The sequence below is a fragment of the Paramisgurnus dabryanus genome, chromosome 22, assembly GCF_030506205.2.
Source record: "Paramisgurnus dabryanus chromosome 22, PD_genome_1.1, whole genome shotgun sequence".
NCBI lineage: Eukaryota > Metazoa > Chordata > Actinopteri > Cypriniformes > Cobitidae > Paramisgurnus > Paramisgurnus dabryanus.
The window spans coordinates 23,322,121-23,341,244 of NC_133358.1; the positions used below are offsets into that span (position 1 = coordinate 23,322,121).

The 19,124-nt window shown below is 40.1% G+C and overlaps 1 protein-coding gene across 4 annotated transcripts in view; it reads left to right on the forward strand.

Annotated features, from left to right (window-relative positions):
* Positions 1 to 397: 397 nt before the first annotated feature.
* The window catches only part of map3k15 (mitogen-activated protein kinase kinase kinase 15), a 35,104-nt gene continuing 16,377 nt past the window's right edge, over positions 398 to 19,124 (forward strand). Inside the window, exons 1-20 of one of the 4 annotated variants that reach the window (XM_065258371.2) lie at positions 398 to 1,164; positions 2,593 to 2,732; positions 6,005 to 6,028; positions 8,644 to 8,721; positions 10,310 to 10,503; positions 11,104 to 11,272; positions 11,371 to 11,477; positions 11,605 to 11,775; positions 13,129 to 13,241; positions 13,322 to 13,481; positions 13,553 to 13,703; positions 13,790 to 13,897; positions 13,998 to 14,044; positions 15,169 to 15,264; positions 15,340 to 15,427; positions 15,502 to 15,635; positions 15,708 to 15,835; positions 16,355 to 16,485; positions 16,566 to 16,671; positions 18,743 to 18,900. In XM_065258371.2, coding sequence (XP_065114443.1) covers positions 858 to 1,164; positions 2,593 to 2,732; positions 6,005 to 6,028; positions 8,644 to 8,721; positions 10,310 to 10,503; positions 11,104 to 11,272; positions 11,371 to 11,477; positions 11,605 to 11,775; positions 13,129 to 13,241; positions 13,322 to 13,481; positions 13,553 to 13,703; positions 13,790 to 13,897; positions 13,998 to 14,044; positions 15,169 to 15,264; positions 15,340 to 15,427; positions 15,502 to 15,635; positions 15,708 to 15,835; positions 16,355 to 16,485; positions 16,566 to 16,671; positions 18,743 to 18,900 — 2,610 coding nt within the window. In that variant the 5' untranslated portion in view covers positions 398 to 857. Of the gene's footprint in view, positions 1,165 to 2,592; positions 2,733 to 6,004; positions 6,029 to 8,640; positions 8,722 to 10,309; positions 10,504 to 11,103; positions 11,273 to 11,370; positions 11,478 to 11,604; positions 11,776 to 13,128; positions 13,242 to 13,321; positions 13,482 to 13,552; positions 13,704 to 13,789; positions 13,898 to 13,994; positions 14,045 to 15,168; positions 15,265 to 15,339; positions 15,428 to 15,501; positions 15,636 to 15,707; positions 15,836 to 16,354; positions 16,486 to 16,565; positions 16,672 to 18,742; positions 18,901 to 19,124 lie in introns of those variants that run through there. The other 3 variants (XM_065258370.2, XM_065258372.2, XM_065258373.2) reach the window with 3 other exon arrangements.

Here is a 19,124-nt window from a genome sequence, read left to right on the forward strand (position 1 = left end):
TTAAAATATTTTTTTTACATTTTGGTGTATTAAGACAAATTTATCTAAGTACACTTATCAGCTGCACTCACACCTGGATGAGGTACATCAGAGGCATCCATCTTGTAATTTGACCCGGATTATGGCATTGCACGCGAATATGACCCAAAAATCTCTGCACACGTGTATGTGTGGTACATTGTTTAACTTAGTTATCTTCCAAGGAAGTTAAAATTAAATGTTTTTTGCAGTAAAATGTTTGACGAGCCTGTCCTCCATGTAACTGTGTTTGCCAGGCGCCCATTCGCATCACGTTTATATTTAGACATTTACCTCAGATGATTTAATAGCGTCTGCCCAGTGCCCATGAAGCGACATGACGCAGAAAGCTGAAGAAAAGGCAGAACTCCCCTCAATTTGCACAATTTCTGAAACACACCGACACTTCTGTATACCCACGGTACAACGGAAGGACACGCGTTTGAGGAAATGATCGGATTGTGTAGTTTTCTGAGAGGGGAGAAGGAGGGGAATAACTTCCTCAAATAGGATTTTACGCGTTGCCTTGGCGAGAGGTCTCGCAGCGCTTCTTCAACGTAAAGTTTGTTGTTTGACTTTGTTTTCAGGGGGATTACGTGTCGTAAAATTGCATAACTGCATTCGCAAACGAGATAAAACTGGACTGGGACTCGTCGATTGGCATTGCTCTATTATAATATGCAGTGATGTGCGCTGCTTTAATGCATTGGAAGACGCTGGACGTCAGAGGCGCGCGTCTCTCCTCGCCACAGGTGCGCGCTAAACTTTGGTTATTCATTATTGATTAACTTCAGAAAGAAAAGAGGGGACGCGCACAGGGGAGGACAGTTACTCGCGCTATGGAGATCATGCACAACCAACCTACTGGAGAGGCCGGTGGAGATCACACTACCGCAGTTTCTATGTCTGCGGGAGTGGACAGAGCCGATGTGGCCAGCCCGAGTCCGGTGACCAAACAGAGGTCCCTGCGCGCAGTCTATGTGTTGAATGATGGACTGAAGGCGGTTGCTGCGAACAGCCCGGAGTCCGGCGCGCTGCAGTGTCTCCAGCGCGCCTGCGACGCGGAGAGCGCAATATTAACCACTGTTACTTTTGGACGATTAGACTTTGGAGAGACATCAGTTCTTGATACTTTTTATGACGCAGGTGAGTTAACACTGTGAGAGACGGATGCGCAAGTCTCTTTAATCCAAATTTTACCATGCTTGAGCCAAATATCTGCAGGATGCATCCATCCAGGGGTTTGGCGAAATGTATTAGACATGTTACGCTAAAATGCATGGTTGTTTCCACCCATATGGACAAGCATGTTGGATTAAATTAATTTTAAAAAGTAAATATTTGACCCATCCATTATATTCATGCATTTGGCCAACACTTATATATCCAAAGCGAATTATAGTGCATTACAAAATAATCTTTTTTTTAGTATGTGTGTTTCATGAGATTGAACCCACAACCATTTACACTGCTAACACATTTTTTTTATCATTGAGCTACACCATTCAAAGTGTAGATTTAAGGATGGATCATGGTCAATTTTACGTGATGATGGTTTAGAGATAGTGTTATACATTATTGTCCTTTTCAGATAATATTTCTTAAGTTAAGGGTGTGAAGTGTTACCAATACATTCCCATAGGATAGGATGGGTATGACTATCCTTTAAAGACGTTCAGTGCAGTTGGGATATTTGCCTCAAGCACATTCCCTTCTTGGAAATTGTAGGTTAGGTTTAGTATGAAGTGTATGGCCTGCAGGCGTGCCTGCACACCTACACATGTGAGTTACTTTGATTGGGGAGGGGTTCTGTACTTGTCCTGTACTTGTTTTTGTGTGTAGCCTATGCAGAATCTGAATTTGCATATTTGTGGAGTAAGTGTTAAAATATCTTTAAATTTAGCTTTAAATTTCCATGTTAAGCGATATTAAACGATACTATCTATCTGAAGAAAAGAGTTGACTTATAGACGTTTATTGTATATACGCCCACATGCATTTGCAGTAAGCCTCTGTGATCAGATTCTAGTCACATCACAAGTCTGGTCTTGTATTCTGCACTATTGCATGTTTGCACTTTAACTGTTTCAGCAGCTTGTGCAAACAGCTGTATAATACTGAATGTGAAAATTGTGTTTGAATAGATAAAAGCAAATATACCTATGCTAATAAATAGTATTCGAAACTGATAAAGGTTATATATGTAAAAAATATAGCGTGATGTCATGGCAAGTAATGCTAAACAAACAAAGCATGCTTTTCAATGAGCAGGCCCTGTGTTAGTTTTTCCTAAAATGCTTGGAATGCAAAACTAAGCCATCTGTCAACTGGTCTGTGTAGGGAATGGCGTTCGTGTAGCTCACTTGGTAGATCATTTTGATAGTAGTGCAAAAGGTTGTTCGATGACAGAGAACATGCATACTGCTAAAATGTACAGCTCGAATGCATTTTGATAGAGGTGTCTGGGTATAAAGACGTGATGACTTTTGTAAATGCAGCACTTTGCACGGCATTTGTGAGATATTGCAGTTTATTTTTTTTGAGCGTGCTCACTTTGTCCCTGACCGATTGCAGATATTGCAGTAGTGGACATGAGCGATGTGTTCAGACAGCCCTCCTTGTTTTATCACCTTGGTGTGCGTGAGAGCTTCGACATGGCCAACAATGTCATCCTCTACCATGACACAGACCCTGACACAGCACAGTCCCTTAAGGTAAGACTCCCAGTCTTAAAATCACACACAGAAACATAAGTGACCCTATCTGTTAGATCTCATGATTGAATTATGAATTAACGAATGTTCGAATGAATTATGAATGTTCTTTACATTATGTCAAATTATTTCATGTTTGAAAAAGTGACTTTAGCTAGGTTTTCATAGGCTGGATCACATAGATTTTCACAATCAATGCCCATATAGGCAACATACGTTAGACTTCTGTTGCTTTTAAAAGCTCAACCAATGGTTTGAGTTTCAGGGCAGGGACTATCTATTTGAAAGCAGTGATTTATTTTTCTTTAATTTTGTTAACTTGGAGAGAACACAAACAGATACTTCCGAATTGCATAGGTTCCTAACAGAGCTCCCGATTGGCTAATTTGCCTCATTCTAAGCTCCGCCCATGAACGCTAGTAGCAAAGGTTAGGTAAGGTTAGACTTTGTTGCCCGTAGGCTCTTTGATTTACATTTAGCCTCTTTGTCGTCTGAACAAGGGGTCGCCCACTATCAGGGTCGGCCTGCTATTCTTAGCCTAGGAAGCAGTTATCTTTTCTGGGTACTGAACGGTGGCTGCCAAGACAACATGCACTGTATTACAGCTCAGGCATGTGATCAGGACAGCTGTACATAGCTGTGTTGGCAAGGAGACATTGGAAGTCATGTATGCTTTGGTGCACTGAGATCATAGCTGTGTCCAAGTTTGAAAGCTGACTCCTTCGAAGGTCGCGTCCCGATTTATAGTCGTGCGTAAGTTCCCGTAGCCTGTGCGTAGCTCTGCGTAGCCTGACGTGCACCTCGCAAAATTTTGCGGACCGCAAGCGGTGTACCAGAACCCCGCCCGTCAGGTTAAAAAAAAACGCGTCATAGGTATTTCCGTTTGCGACGGTGAAAACAAAGATGAGCCAAGTTGAGGAGTGATTTAACTCAAACTGCAACAGAAGTCTTATTTACAGACAGTTATTTACATCAATCATTGCTGGTCTTCTCAAATCATACACAACAAGTTGCTGTTTCTTCTTCGTTTGTGGGTTAACTTGCCAAGCTTCTTCTTCTTTGACGGTCGCGCTGCTACTGTGGTTACACGCGTGGATACTGCCTACCAGCGGTCTGCGCATGTGCTTGCACGTCGACGCGGACGACGACGCAAAAGTATAAATGAAAAACGGCGCGGAACCTACACCGTCGCTGCTACGCCATAGCTACGCCGTTGACACTGTAAAAAGTGAAAAGTTGGAACAACTTTAAAAATTACTTAAATTGGTAACAACTTAAAAACATTTTTTCAACTTAAAGTTTCACTTTAGGTTAAAAATTTAAGTTGAATAAACTTACATTTTGTAGGTGTTACCAATTGAAGTATCTTTAAAGGCGCAAAAGAGGATGTTTTTCGCCGACTGAGAATCCAAAAACTGTTACTGAGTTTTTTAAATGAGCGCATGCGTAAGAACAGCCTCCCTCCTTCACAGCTCATTTCTAGGGAACGCCTTCCAAACCTCGTGCACGAATATTTGAACACGAGTGTTTGTTTACCGCCGGCATATGCTGTGTCGCGTGACTCGCGTCAGTGGATTCATTATGTTAAAAAGATGATAATAAACAAATAAGACGTTAAAACGTTAGATCAGTCGACGCTACTCCCATTTCAACTAGAATGTAGCAGACTGGTCACTGCCTTACAACTACAGTACAAGAACAACGTCAATATACCTGAATAACAGTACAACAATAATTATTCCCCAAAGAAAGAATAATCACTGTTACCTGTCGGGAAGAATTTTTGCGAATTTTGTTCCTTCATTGCTCTTCAGCGTTAAAATGTTTCTCCAATAACGACACTGTTTACATTACGTTCTTCTAAAAATTTTCTCCTATTCCCAGCGGCTTAAAAAAGTCTTTCTTTTGCGTCCTCCTTCGAGTTTCTTCTCTACCGTGGTACAAATTCGAGGAGGAAAGCAGGATCTACAATGAAAACAAAACGAAACTTAAGACGGAGTTTCATGCGCTATGCGCATGCATCGCCTTTGTTTAGTTACTGGAGCGCACACGTCTCTCACAAGAATCGTAATGGCAGTGATTTACAAGCCAGAGGGCCAATCGCTTATGCGATGACCGCATGAGCAATTGGCTGATGTTTTTAAAGCCCTATATTGTGCACAGATGACGTATATTAACTCTTTCCCCGCCATTAACGAGATATCTCGTCAATTAAGAGAAAACGCTTCCCTGCCAATGACGAGATTTTCCGTCTTTCCGCAATACCGCTATTATCCACCAGGTGGCGCCCTTCCGCAACTTTTTAAAACCGGAAGTATTGCCCTATGGCAAGCTGCTACATGTCCGTGTCTGTTTTAAAGATCGCTCTGAATGGGATCTCTATGAAAAGTCTGTCATAAAAATGGAATTATCATTGATTTTTGCTCAAAATATGGTGTTAGACATTTTGGGGACTAGAAAAGATTTTGATTTATGCCAATACACATCCACCTATCAACTACCCAGTGCTAACTATCTCTAAGGAAATCTTAAAAATAACACCATTTTAAAGGGACAATTTTCCAGCTCTCCTAGAGTTAAACATTTGATTCTTACTGTTTTGGAATCCATTTAGTTGATCTCCTGGTCTGGCGGTGCCACTTTTAGGATAGCTTAGCATAATCCATTGAATCTGATTAGACCATTAGCATCGCGCTAAAAAATATACTATACTCTCATTCTGGCGTAATAATCAAGGACTTTACTGCCGTAACATGGCTGCAGAAGGCGCAATGATATCACGTAGTGCCTGGGTATGGAAAGATATTAAGGGGACTATTTTCGGCTGCTGCTTAATATCATTGCGCCTCCTGCAGCCATGTTACGGCAGCAAAGTCCTGGTTATTACGCCAGAATGAGAGTATAGTTCCTAACCATATCGGCCTAATAAAATCACATCTTTTAATTTTCAGTCTGTCTTAGTACACGATGTAACTACAGAAGAGTCAAGTTTTAAATAGGAAAAATATCGAAACTCTTTGGTTATTTTTTAGAACAATGCTAATGGTCTAATCAGATTCAATGAATTATGGTAAGCTATGATAAAAGTTGTACCGCCAGACCCAGAGATCGGCTGAATGGATTCCAAAACGGTAAAAATCTAACGTTTAACTCTAGGGGAGCTGGAAAATGAGCATCTTTTTCAAAAAACGTGGAGTGTCCCTTTAAAGATTTTTAAGCACTTCAACTCAGCATCAAATTGTAAAATAATCCTTTCTTCTCTTTTTATCCAGGACATGGTGTCACAGAAAAACACAGTAAGTATTAAATCAATGTCTCTCTTTGAAAGATTGGTAATGTGATGAGGTTTTAGGACATTGCCTGCAGTGCAAGTAGGCTATGTGTCTTCTCTTGTGTGCCAGGAGCTTTGTGTATGAGACTATTTTTGCCGTTCTTATGACACATCGTGCTTTGGTTTACATGCTAACCCATGCCAGGGCCTTAAAATACATCTATCACATATTACATGGAGGGCAGATTGCTTCCTGAACTCTCCTTTATGCACATACCGTACACCAGTCTGTTATGTGTGGACACAAGGTTCTGAGATGTCAGCTGAAAGACCATTGATGATTCTGTTCAACCCATTTTGAGAGTCAGTAAGTGGTTTGTAATAAAAGAGTTGGCCGTTGGTATCTGCGTCCTGGACACTTGGTCTTTAAATAGATGCCTACGGAGGAGCTACATGATACATTGAAATAATTCTGAATCAGTTTTATCACAAATTTGTTATCAGTTTTGTTGAATTGTAATGGAGACAGTACTATGATATACTTTAGGATGTGAGTCTTGGATCATAAAGCCCGGAGTATAGTCTGTTTTTTAACATGTACGTACACAGTCGAATGCACAGCCTTGCACAGTATAGTTTATTTGACTTGTACATATATACAGACGTTCGACGCATGCGCATTTCGAATGCGATGCATCTCCTGGGCTACATACTACAGTCTCATGTTCACGCATGGGCGACCTATAATTAAAATGTTAAAAATCTGACGGTGTGCGTACAGAACGTGCACACTCTTCTGACGACGAAAATTTAGTCACACAGACCCTAGCATAAAAGTGGACCATACTTCGACCTTAATCCTCCATTGAACCATCTTCTGATAACTAAACTGAACTCTTCTTTGTGGTTTCTTAGCTTTACATCCATGAAATCAAAATCAACCCTATTTATTGCGTTTATTTGGGTGATTCTCCCGAAATCCAGATTTAGAAGGTGTCCAGCATCAGAATTTTTTAAAAGCTCTTGAAGACAATTTTTTTGCACAGACAAGATTAAGGTCTGAACTTACTATAACCATTATTTTTAGAGGATTTAAAAAATATTTCTTATAGAATTATTTAAATTTTTTAGATTATCATTATCAAAAATGATCATTACGCAACAAGATATTACATTAAATATATGCATTTACAAACTCATGAAAACTAAAAAGTTGTCTAGGTACTATGACAAACAAAATTTCAACTTTTATCTGGAGAGAAAAAATAAGAACTGCTTACCTGGTAGCCATCTCGAGTGTCACAGTCAATTATGTCCCTTCCAACAATTTTTTTTTTTGAAAATGTTAGTTCCTTGAGGGCTTAAACAATGATTGAAAATTGTTGCGGAGGATGAGAAAATTGGTCTTGGACACATTGATATTCCTTATTATTGTCTCTACATTTACCAATGATCACCAAATACCACGTTTCTTTACTGTAAATGTTTATAGTATAACATGCACTGAAGCTTTTTATTTTTTAATTTTTTAATTATAAATATTTCCATGTCAAAGAACCCAAATCCAGTCATGGACACTTTGCGGTAATGAAAAATTTCCCCTTGAATGTAGAAAAAACAACAAAATTGGTTTGTATGATGTCATTTGAAATCATTTGCAAAATAGTACATGAAGAGATGTTTGTAACAGTATGCTTCTTATTTTGATAGCATTTACTTTTGATCAAAATGTTTTATGAGACCTCATAAATATAATTTCGCGAATCACCCATATATGATACTACCCAGTCAGCATTTCAACGTTGAGTCACCGTTGAATCAACGTCAAGGAAAAGGTTGAATCCAAGTTGAATTTCCTTTTGATTTTGCAAATTGAATCAATGTTGAGCAATTATTTCAGCCTTATTTCAACATTGATTTTTAAGTATTTTATTAACCTTTTGCAATCATTAACTTCTATATCAACATTGTTTTAACATTGAAACAAGAACTGACGTTATTTCAACCATATTTCAACGTTGAAGGTCAGTCATATCCCTGCTGAGTAGTTTAAATGTTTGTGATTCATCAATGTGCAAGATTCACACAAAAAAATGTCTTAATATCTGAATAACTTTTGGTTGTAGTAACAGTAAGTATTGGTTAATGTTAAACAAGTGCCAAATAGCTTTATGGCTTTCATTTTGAGGCTATTGTTGTATGTAATCCAGCCCTTCCAGTGGTTAATGCATCAAACATTAATGTATGAAAGATTTCAGCAATAACAACGAATAAATCGTCTGCTTAGTGCCTAAAGGTAAATGTAAAATGTCATAAATACCAGCAGTGTTTCAGGAGAGGAGCAGTTCTCACCAATCTACAGTATTGGATTCTCGCATAATGTCTCTATTATGAAACACCCATGTAACTAATGACACCCATGATACAACGAAGTTTGGTATACCTATTATATTGTAGCAGTTAAATAGGTTTCTGTTTCATTTTGACATGCTGTAGTCCTGTTTCCTCGTAACTTTCTTCTCTCTTTCCATTTATAGTGGATACTTCTATATCTGTCACTTTCTTTTCTCTTCTTGTTTTTCTTTTCATTCTTTTGCTTTCATTTCTATCTCTTTCTCTGTTGTGTGTTATCTGGAGTAGGCTGCAAGGCCGGTTAAAATCGGCTTCCCATGGGTCCAGTTGCCTCCCCAATACAGAGGCTCCGGCCTAAGGAACAAAGTAGGTGCTGCGTGCTGGTGCATGCTGGGAAAATCCACTTGCATGTTTTTGGCAATCAGAGTGACTACTGACTCAGATCCTGTCATACTGACAGACATGTTGGTACGGTTACAGTCATTAGAATTTAATTAATTTTTCTCCCGTGATGGGTTTCCATACATATCAGACTTTGGTTGGAGACATAGGGCCCTATTTTAACGATCTGAAACGCAAGTGCGAAGCGCAACGCGCAAGTGAGTTTGAGGGCGGATCTTGGGCGCTGTTGCTATTTTCCCGGCGTGAGAAATAACTCTTGCGCCGGGCGCAAATCAATAAGGGGTTGGTCTGAAGTAGGTTCATTATTCATAGGTGTGGTTTGGGCGTAACGTCAAATAAACCAATCAGAACGCTAGCCAACATTCCCTTTAAACGCAAGGGCGCAAGTTCCATGGCGGGTTGCTATTATTATGACGGATTTACCAGGCGCACGCCAGGAGCGGTTCACAGCCGAGGAGACCGACGTCCTTGTACGGGGGAATCCCACGCTTGCCAGCATAAATCGGGCACGCCGTGTAACGGGAGGTGGATCTGCCTCAGGACTTGACGCCAGCAGAGGACATCGCTGCGTCCACCCTCACCGCTGAAAGGGTTTGGGGGCTTTGAAATCGGACCCAAGAAACGCAAGCAAGGTCCAACCCCAAAGTACTACAAATCAAGTTCATATACATTAAGGTTTCTTATGAAAACATTTTAATTATTATTTACATAAAATAAACGTAATACAGCCACACAACAAAGTTATGAAAATATTTTAATCGTTATTTGCATGAGAATAAATAAAAACTATTACCACAATGCTCACCACTATGATTCCCCTTATCTCGTGTATTAATATTTTTAAGTGTAACAATTTATGATTTGCAAAAATAACTGTTGCATCTGTGTAGATTAGATAAGCAAAGTGTATGCGCGTTGTGCACCCTATACATTAAAGCATGCGCCCTTAAAATAGCATAATGAACAACGCGCAACGCGCCACTGACTTTAAACTTTTTTTTTCTGGTCAGTGGCGCAATTGTTTTTTGAAACTGCAAAATAGCATCAGGGATGGTTTGCGCCGGAACACGGCTCTTTTTTTGCGCTGAACCACCCAGGGAGCGCAAGTTCATTCCCTAGTTTGCCGACGTGCTTCTGTGACGGGAAAAACCCGCTGTGCGCCGGGGCAAAATACGAATGATACATGCGTCACGGACAAAGTCAATTGCGCTGGGTGCAAGATAGAGCCCATAGAGTGCCACAACTAAAATTGCGCTTTGCATCTATGATTAGACCACAATAATTTTAATAGTCTAGCGGTGACTTGAGTTAAGGTGCAGGTGACCTTTTACATTTGAAGTGTTGATGTGGCGTTCCTGCCACTCTGGAATTCTGGGACAGCATATGTTCAAAGGTGTTAACACAATTTGTTTGGCTCGCAGAGTGTCAGCAAGTACAGTAATATTGTTGAAGTAATACACACAGTTTGTACAGTATATGCTTTTGTGTCAAAAAGTAGGCCAAATGAAGAATACACTTATTTAGATCTAATAAGCTTCTCCCTCTTCCTCAGGCCTCCAGCGGCAACTATTATTTCATCCCGTATCTGATGACTCCCAACAATGAGTACTTGTGCTGTGAAAACGTGGCCCAGCGTAGAGCGTCAGAGTACATGCAGCCCAACTGGGACAACCTTCTGGGTCCACTCTGTGTCCCGCTGGTGGATCGCTTCGTCAACCTGCTCAAAGACATCCATGTCACGTCATGGTACTATGATCATTCTTAACAGGATACAGAGTTATCATGGTTTTATAAACACACATTCAAGTCATTCGAAGAAGTGAACTGTAGCTTGTGTTTGTCATAGCATCAGATATCTGTACTAGGTGTCAAATGAAGGTTAAGAGTTGAGCGGTGAATCTCTTTTCTGTAAGGGTGTAATTGGATTTAGGATGGGCAGCATTGAAGATCAGAGGTCAGATTATGTCATCAAGACAGACACATACAAGTGCATGTGGGATTTATTGGGAACTTCTTTATCTGTAGTGTCAGAGTTTCACATAAAGCTCAGATTTCATGCTAGAAAAGTCACGAACCTATGCAGATTGTAGCGCAACGATTCACACACCCAGTAACCTAAACACAAGTCTCTAGAGATCTGAAATTCTTGCCGCCTTTCTCCAAGAATTGCACAGAAAACAGGCAGAAAATATGTAGAAACTTTAAGGACAATATATTAGGGTATCAAGCCACTGCCTTGTAAACACAACTTGGTTACCAGGTGGTGCACCAGGAGAAGCCTGCTAAACAAGCCACGAACATAAGTTTTCATAAACCCAATTCTTCCTCTTTTTCTTGTCCTGATAGTGCTTCATACAAGGACACACTTCTGAACGACATCCGAAAAGCTCGAGATAAATACCAGGGTGAGGAACTGGCCAAGGAGCTTTCCCGTATCAAACTTCGGATCGACAACACAGAGGTTTTGACTCAGGACATTGTGATGAATTTGCTTTTCTCCTACAGAGATATACAGGTAAAGTGGATCACACAAAGCATAGGAGATTCCCTAATCTTTTTTTTTTATTTACTAAGCTGTATTTTGGTCTAATGTATTAATGGTATGTTTTGCAGGACTACGATGCCATGGTTAAACTGGTACAGACGATTGAGATGTTGCCCACCTGTGACTTGGCCAACCAGCCCATGATTCAGTTCCACTACGCATTTGCACTTAATAGGTGACCACAAATCTGCATTGTGTGGTATATTCTCCTATTCACAAGCTTGGCAAACAAACATTAGGCTTGTTGCTATTTGTAGTGCAGCCTTTTGATCTGAAGAAAAAATGTATTTGTGTGTGTACAGGCGAAACAGTCCCGGGGACAGAGAGCAGGCTTTACGTGTGATGTTGCAGGTTCTTCAGTCTTGTGAACATCCCGCACCTGACATGTTCTGCCTGTGCGGCCGCATCTACAAAGACATCTTCCTCGACTCAGACTGCAAGGACACTAAGAACAGAGACAACGCCATCCAGTGGTAAGCGTGGTGATCTCATGGCTTTAAGATCATCTAAGGGCATGTTTACACGACAAAGATGCAAAGTTGCGGACAGACAACGTTGTCTCTGTTGACACAGATCTGTGAAAAGAAATAAGTAGGTGGCCAGTAGTTGGCAATGTCACATGATGACTGAACACGCAATATGCATACATAACATCACCTTTGTACAAATCCATGTTTTTTTAGTTTAAATGTAGAGGATAATGCTGTCATTTTCAAAAACTTGTACTTTGAAAGCTGTTTTAAAAAGTTGGCCTTTTCACGTCCCAAAAACGCCGTTGACAGGTAAATGAACGGCCAAAAATTTGTACATTTTTGTAGCTTATGATAACTGTATCGCAAACCTGTTTTCAAAAGCACAAAAAATTGATTTCAAGCAGTGATTTTGCACTTTTAGGCCACCAAAACGCTGCTATCTAAATTAACAGGCAAAACAAAAAAAAGTTATTTTCTAAATGTTGAGGGGTGTGTTCGAGTTCATACGGCACTGCGCTATTCGAAACTTGTGTAAGCTATCCCTAAATGTGCCGAGACATTAGTTGTGTTTCCATTAAAGATTTGCGCAAAACGTTAGCATCATTTTCTAAATGTTGAGGGGTGTGTTGGACTTGATACAGCACTGCGCTATTAAAAAATTGTGTTGTGTAAGCGCCCCCAAATGTGCAGAGACAGTAGCTGTGTTTCCATTAAAGATTTGCGCAAAACGTTAGCGCCATTTTCTAAATGTCGAGGGGTGTGTCTGACTTTATACAACACTGTGCTATCCAAAAACTGTGTTATGTAAGCGCCCCCAAATGTGCAGAGACAGTAGCTGTGTTTCCATTAAAGATTTGCGCAAAACGTTAGCGTCATTTTCTAAATGTTGAGGGGTGTGTTCGACTTGATATAGCACTGCGCTATTAGAAAACTGTTTTGTGTAAGCGCCCCCCAAATGTGTAGAGACATTGGCGATGGATGTGTTCGACTTCATACGGCGCCGCACAGAACGACATGTGGATGACATACAGAGCAGTCGCCTTATCCCCAATTTTAACATTTTTAAAGAATGATCATGTAACTTTTACGATGTCGGCTGACCTGTACATGGGAAAAAACTTTTTCACAGACAGTTTTTAATTCACTATTTTAATTTGCGCAATTTCAAGGATAATGGAAACACAGCTACTGTCATTTTAAAGTCATTTAAACGTTACAATTTTTACCTGGCATAAAAATCTATAATATTTGTGAGCAACCACATTACATACTGTACATAGTAGCAACACCCTGGCATCATCCATCTTGTGGAAACTTTTTCACTGTATATTTTTTATTAAATGTGTGTTGCAGGTACAGAAAGGGCTTCGAGCTCCAGGCCACTCTCTATTCAGGTATTAACTTGGCAGTTCTGCTTATAGTTTCCGGACAGCAGTTTGAGACCTCCATGGAACTCAGGAAGATCGGTGAGGGGAAACACCTTTCCTTTCTCCTGTTACTTTTTGTCCATTCACTTCATTAAAGAACCTCTTTCAATTTCTCATAGGTGTTAGGTTAAATAGTCTTCTGGGCCGTAAAGGCAGTTTGGAGAAGATGAATAACTATTGGGATGTGGGGCAGTTCTTTACCGTCAGCATGCTGGCAAATGACATTCCTAAAGCAGTACAGGCAGCAGAAAAACTCTTCAAACTCAAGCCACCTATATGGTAAATGTACAAAGAATGGCTATATAGAATTGCCTATATTCTTACTCACATGCATTGATTTTAACATTCAGGTACCTGCGATCGGTGGTCCAGAACCTTCAATTAATTCAGCATTTTAAGAAGCAAAACACTGAGCATTCACCCCAGAGAGAGAGACTCAACTTCTGGATGGACATCATTGTGGAGGCCACCCAGGGAACAACCAATGGCCTCCGGTTTCCGGTAATACTGTAAACCACCTTACATTTAGTGTATTATCCAAGCACCATTCATTCTAGAAATCTCATCACATAATTTTTCTTTGTTAGGTGTTGATCCTGGAGCCCACTAAAGTGTACCAGCCCTCATATGTTTCAATTAACAGCGAAGCTGATGAGAAAAATGTTTCTATATGGCACGTATCTCCTGCTGAAACGGTCAGTGATCTCAGTACCATAAAGTAATGATATATATTGTACTGGTAGTTACTGTAGTGTGTTTTTAATGAGCTTTTCCTAATCGGTTTGTGCACAGAAGGGTATACACGAGTGGAACTTCACCGCATCATCCATCAAAGGCATCAGGTGCGTCTCTCTCTCTTCTCTCTCTCTTTCTTACTTTCTCTTTCACTGCCTACTGAGATAAAAGGCTGTCCATTCTCAGATGGTTCAAAACACATTGATCTCTTACTGAATGTCAGCATTCATCTAACAGTGGGAAATCTAATGCTAACCCTGCAAGAAAAAAACTCCCAGCAAGTCAAGCTGGTGTTTAATTTCCCAAAACACCTTTAAAATCTTCAAATCAGACAAGCATGGGGAGAGCGGGAGAACATTTAAACCAGATTAACACATCAAAGACCAGAAACCCACCTTTAGTTGCTTAAAGGGACACTACACTTTTTTTTAATATGCTAATTTTCCAGCTCCCCTAGAGTTAAACATTTGATTTTTACCGTTTTGGAATCCATTCAGCTGATCTCCGGGGCCTGCGGTACCCCTTTTAGCATAGCTTAGCACAATCCTATTTAAAACTTGACTCTTCTGTAGTTACATCGTGTACTACGACCGACGGAAAATTTTAAGTTGCGATTTTCCTTTACTTCTATTACTTTGCTTCTGTAACATGGCTGCAGCAGGCGTAGTGATATTACGCATTGCCAGAAAATAGTCCCCTTGGTTACTTTTAATACCAGGGGACTATTTACAGGCAAGCGTAATATCACTACGCCTGCTGCAGTCATGTTACAGCAGCAAAGTCCTTGATTATTACGCCAGAATGAGAGTATAGTACCTAGCCATATCTGCCTAGAAAATCGCAACTTTTAATTTTCCATGGGTCTTTGTACACGATGTAACTACAGAAGAGTCAAGTTTTAAATAGGAAAAATATCGAAACTCTTTGGTTATTTTTTAGCGCAATGCTAATGGTGTAATCAGATTCAATGGATTATGCTAAGCTATGCCAAAAGTGGTAGCGCCAGACCTTGAAATCAGCTGAATGGATTCCAAAACTGTAAAAATCAAATGTTTAACTCTAGGGGAGCTGGAAAATGAGCATCTTTTAAAAAAAGTGGAGTGTCCCTTTAAAGTCGTATGTGTAGAGAAATCTGCTTTTACCTTTTGTCTTACCAAGTTCACAACTAAACATTTTATTTAAATGTAATTTGTTCATAAACAAATCCTCAAAATGTCCTTTCACACTACAGCATCTCAAAATTCGATGAACGCTGCTGCTTTCTGTATGTGCATGATAACTCGGACGATTTCCAGATCTACTTCTCCACGGAGGACCAATGTGGCAGGTTGGTGTTCCTAAAGTTTGCATCCTGCACTCTGTTTACTGATTTGTTCATGGTTAACCTAGATGATCTTCAAAGGTTTTGCTCGATGGTGAAGGAGTTAATCACAGACGGGTCTGGAAATGTAGTCGAGCTCGAGGGTGAGGGAGACGGAGACACCCTGGAGGTGAGAACTTCACAGTCCGTCCATGTTCAGTTCGTATATGGATTGTTGAAATTTAATCCTGGATTGTTCTGCAGTACGAATACGACTACAATGAGAATGGTGACAGGGTGGTTCTCGGAAGGGGTACTTATGGAGTTGTGTATGCAGGGCGAGACCTGAGCAACCAAGTACGCATTGCCATCAAAGAAATCCCAGAGAGGGACAGCAGGTAAGAACACTTAAAAAAATAAACCTCAGTCACTTTGGAAAGCCTTTGCATAACTGTAAATGATGCTTACAGATATTCTCAGCCTTTACACGAGGAGATCGCTCTCCACAAGTATCTGAAACACAGGAACATCGTTCAGTACCTGGGTTCGGTGTCAGAGGATGGATATATCAAAATCTTCATGGAACAGGTGCCTGGAGGTATGTGTATATTGCAGTGATTGTATTTACAGTGCTCAATATAACATGTGTTCATGTTTCACGTGTAAAAAAACGCAGTATATTTTACACAATTTACTTATCTGTATAGCGCCATTTTCAATGTCCTCAAAACGTCTGATGTCTTCCTTGTTCTATGAAGTCCCTTCTTTAGAAATACGTATCGAGTTCTGATTGTTTAGCTTGTTTAGTGCGTTTTGATTTGATAGCAGCCTAGCTTGCCGTTAGCTTAGCTGGCGACTGAAATATTCCTGAGGGCGGAGTTTAGTCAAAAACTGTCATTCAATCGGGAAGTAGAGGGCTGTAGTCCAAACCGGCCGTTCGCTGTAGGCTTTGAAAGACGAATTTTGTTAAAGAAAATATATCGCCTGGCAGTGAACTTTGAGCTTTATCATTTTACAGGTATTATTTATGCTATTATAGCAACATTACACACTAACTAGGGTTTAAAAAATGGCATCAGGAAGAACGTGACCTTTATAATCTTTTACTCTTTTAAAGGAAGTCTGTCAGCGTTGCTCCGTTCAAAGTGGGGTCCGCTCAAAGAAGCCACCATCATCTTCTACACGCGACAAATCTTGGAAGGACTCCGCTATTTGCATGAGAACCAAATCGTTCATCGGGACATCAAGGTAAGAATAACTGTTAAACCTTGACAAATCTTCTTGATGTTTATTTGGTGGCTGATCACTGACCACATGTCTGTCCACAGGGGGACAATGTGTTGGTCAACACCTACAGTGGTGTGTTGAAAATCTCCGATTTCGGAACATCTAAGAGGCTAGCCGGAGTCAATCCCTGCACAGAGACATTTACCGGTATTTCTTTTTTTTCTGTTGTCTTTCATCAGCTTTCCATTTGACCTGTGTCATGTGTCATACATCATGCATCCTGGTGGTCTTAACAGGTCACAGTTTTAGTTTGTTAATGTTCAGTCGCTCACCAAACAGGATCTGAGGGAGTTCTGTTTATCCTGTGTGTATGTCCGAGCACCCCCACCATCAAAACAATGTCTAGATACTTTAAAGCCGGCGCAAGGAATGATGTGCGTTTGGGGTGGGAAGATATCTGTATCTTTTTGTTTGACCAATGGAAGACGTGGAAAGTGTGTGGGACGTCAGTATTCATTAACTTGATTAACACAATTTAGTGATGCAAGTGGCACAGAAACATGTCAGGGCCTTTTGGATGTTTTTTCAACATTGATTTAATATTAAATGTGCAATACTATGTTTTGGACATGCTGGTGTTCCCACCGTATGCAACTTAGCAGCTATGTCTCAACTGCTGAATGAAGAATCTGTGTGTATATATCTATGGTGGTCTAAGGTGGTGCGAAAGAGTGGAGGAAGGGACTGATTCACATATTCATATTTTTGGTCCAAGCTGTGGGCAGGGACTAATTGACCTATTCATAGACTCATGTATACTAGATGAGGAGGACAGGGATGTAGAGTTATATTCAAGTTATTTTAAAGCATGAAGAAATCACTGTCACAGGAAAAAAAAACCTTTTACATATGCTATTATGATGTTAAAGGGATAGTTCACCTTAAAATGAAAATTCTGTCATCATTTAGTCATCCTCATGTTGTACTTAACCTGTATACATTACTTTTTTTGATGAATACAAAAGAAGATTTTTTGAGAAATGATGGTGAACACACAGCAGATAGTGTCCATAGTAGGAAAAATTATTTTTGAAGTATTGTGATAAATAATAAAGAAAATATTTTGATAAATGACTGTAAGCACACAGTTGATGGTACCCATTAAATTCCATATTTTTTTATTCCTACTATGGAAGTCAATGGTCACTTTCTGCTGTGTGTTTACCATCATTTCTCAAAATATCTTCTTTTGTTTTCATCACAAAAAAAAAGAAATTCATACAGGTTTAGAACAACATGAGGATGAGTAAATGATGACATAAGTTTCATTGTAAGGTGAACTATCCCTTTAAGTGATAAAATAGGGGCAGCACAGGGGCTAGGTGGGTAGCACTGTTCCCTCACAGCAAAAAGATTTGAGGTCAGGTGGCCTTTCTGTGTGGAGTTTGCATTTTTTTCCTGTCAGCGTGGGTACTCCGGTTTCCTCCCACAGACCAAAAACATGTAGATTAGGTGAATAGGAGATGCCAAATTCCCCCTTCCCCAACTTGTGTATGGATTAACACGTATGGATCAACTTGTAATGTGTATGGATTAACTAGTTCTCGCCATGAATATATCCATAGATGCTGGAAAGACGTTAATTATAAGTTTCTAAGTGATAAAATGATCAACTAAATCTTAAGGTAATATTGTTTAGATCCATGCCCTCTCAGCAAGAACATCACTATCTGTTTTGATCTGTAAACTGTAACATAGTCACAATCCTAAACAAATATACGGTCATGAGTTTTTATATTTACATTAATGGATAAAAGCGCCTGCCAAATGCACAAATGTGCGTTCCCTGGAAATCGAACATTTTACCTTTTGCACTGCGCTGCCAACTTTGCAAAAAACGAAAAAAACTGTTTTCGCCAACCAAACCAATGTTGTTTACCAGGTCACATTTCCAGGGCATTGACAACTTGTTTTACCCGTCTCAAAACAGCATACCTTGCACCGCGGTAAGTGAAAGTAATGAGTCCCGTCACTGGTAACGTGAGAATGTCTTCCTTGGAAGAGTAATTAGATTAGCATAGTGTCTGAGACGGGAGTTTGTTTGTGTTTCATTAGTGCCTGCTGAAGCATCAGAACAGGTGCAGTCATCCATTCACCGTCTCATCCTCCACCACCTTCATCATCATCACTTCATGGTTCTGTATGTCTCCTTTGTGTAACATCTTGCGACAGCACATTCTTATCTTATTAAGTTCTTCCCTGGTAAACCTCTGTTTAGGCACATTGCAGTACATGGCCCCCGAGATCATCGATAAAGGCCCCAGAGGTTACGGGGCTCCAGCTGATATCTGGTCTCTGGGATGCACCATCATAGAGATGGCCACTGGCAAACCTCCGTTCCATGAGCTGGGAGAGCCACAGGCTGCCATGTTTAAGGTAATATAATGATATAAAATTTAGTTTACACCACGTTTAATGTGATCTTTTAAAGGGACACTCCACTTTTTTTGAAAATATGCTAATTTTTCCAGCTCCCCTAGAGTTAAACATTTGATTTTTACAGTTTTGTAATCCATTCAGCTGATCTCTGGGTCTGGCACTTCCACTTTTAGCATAGCTTAGCATAATCCATTGAATCTGATTAGACCATTAGCATTGCG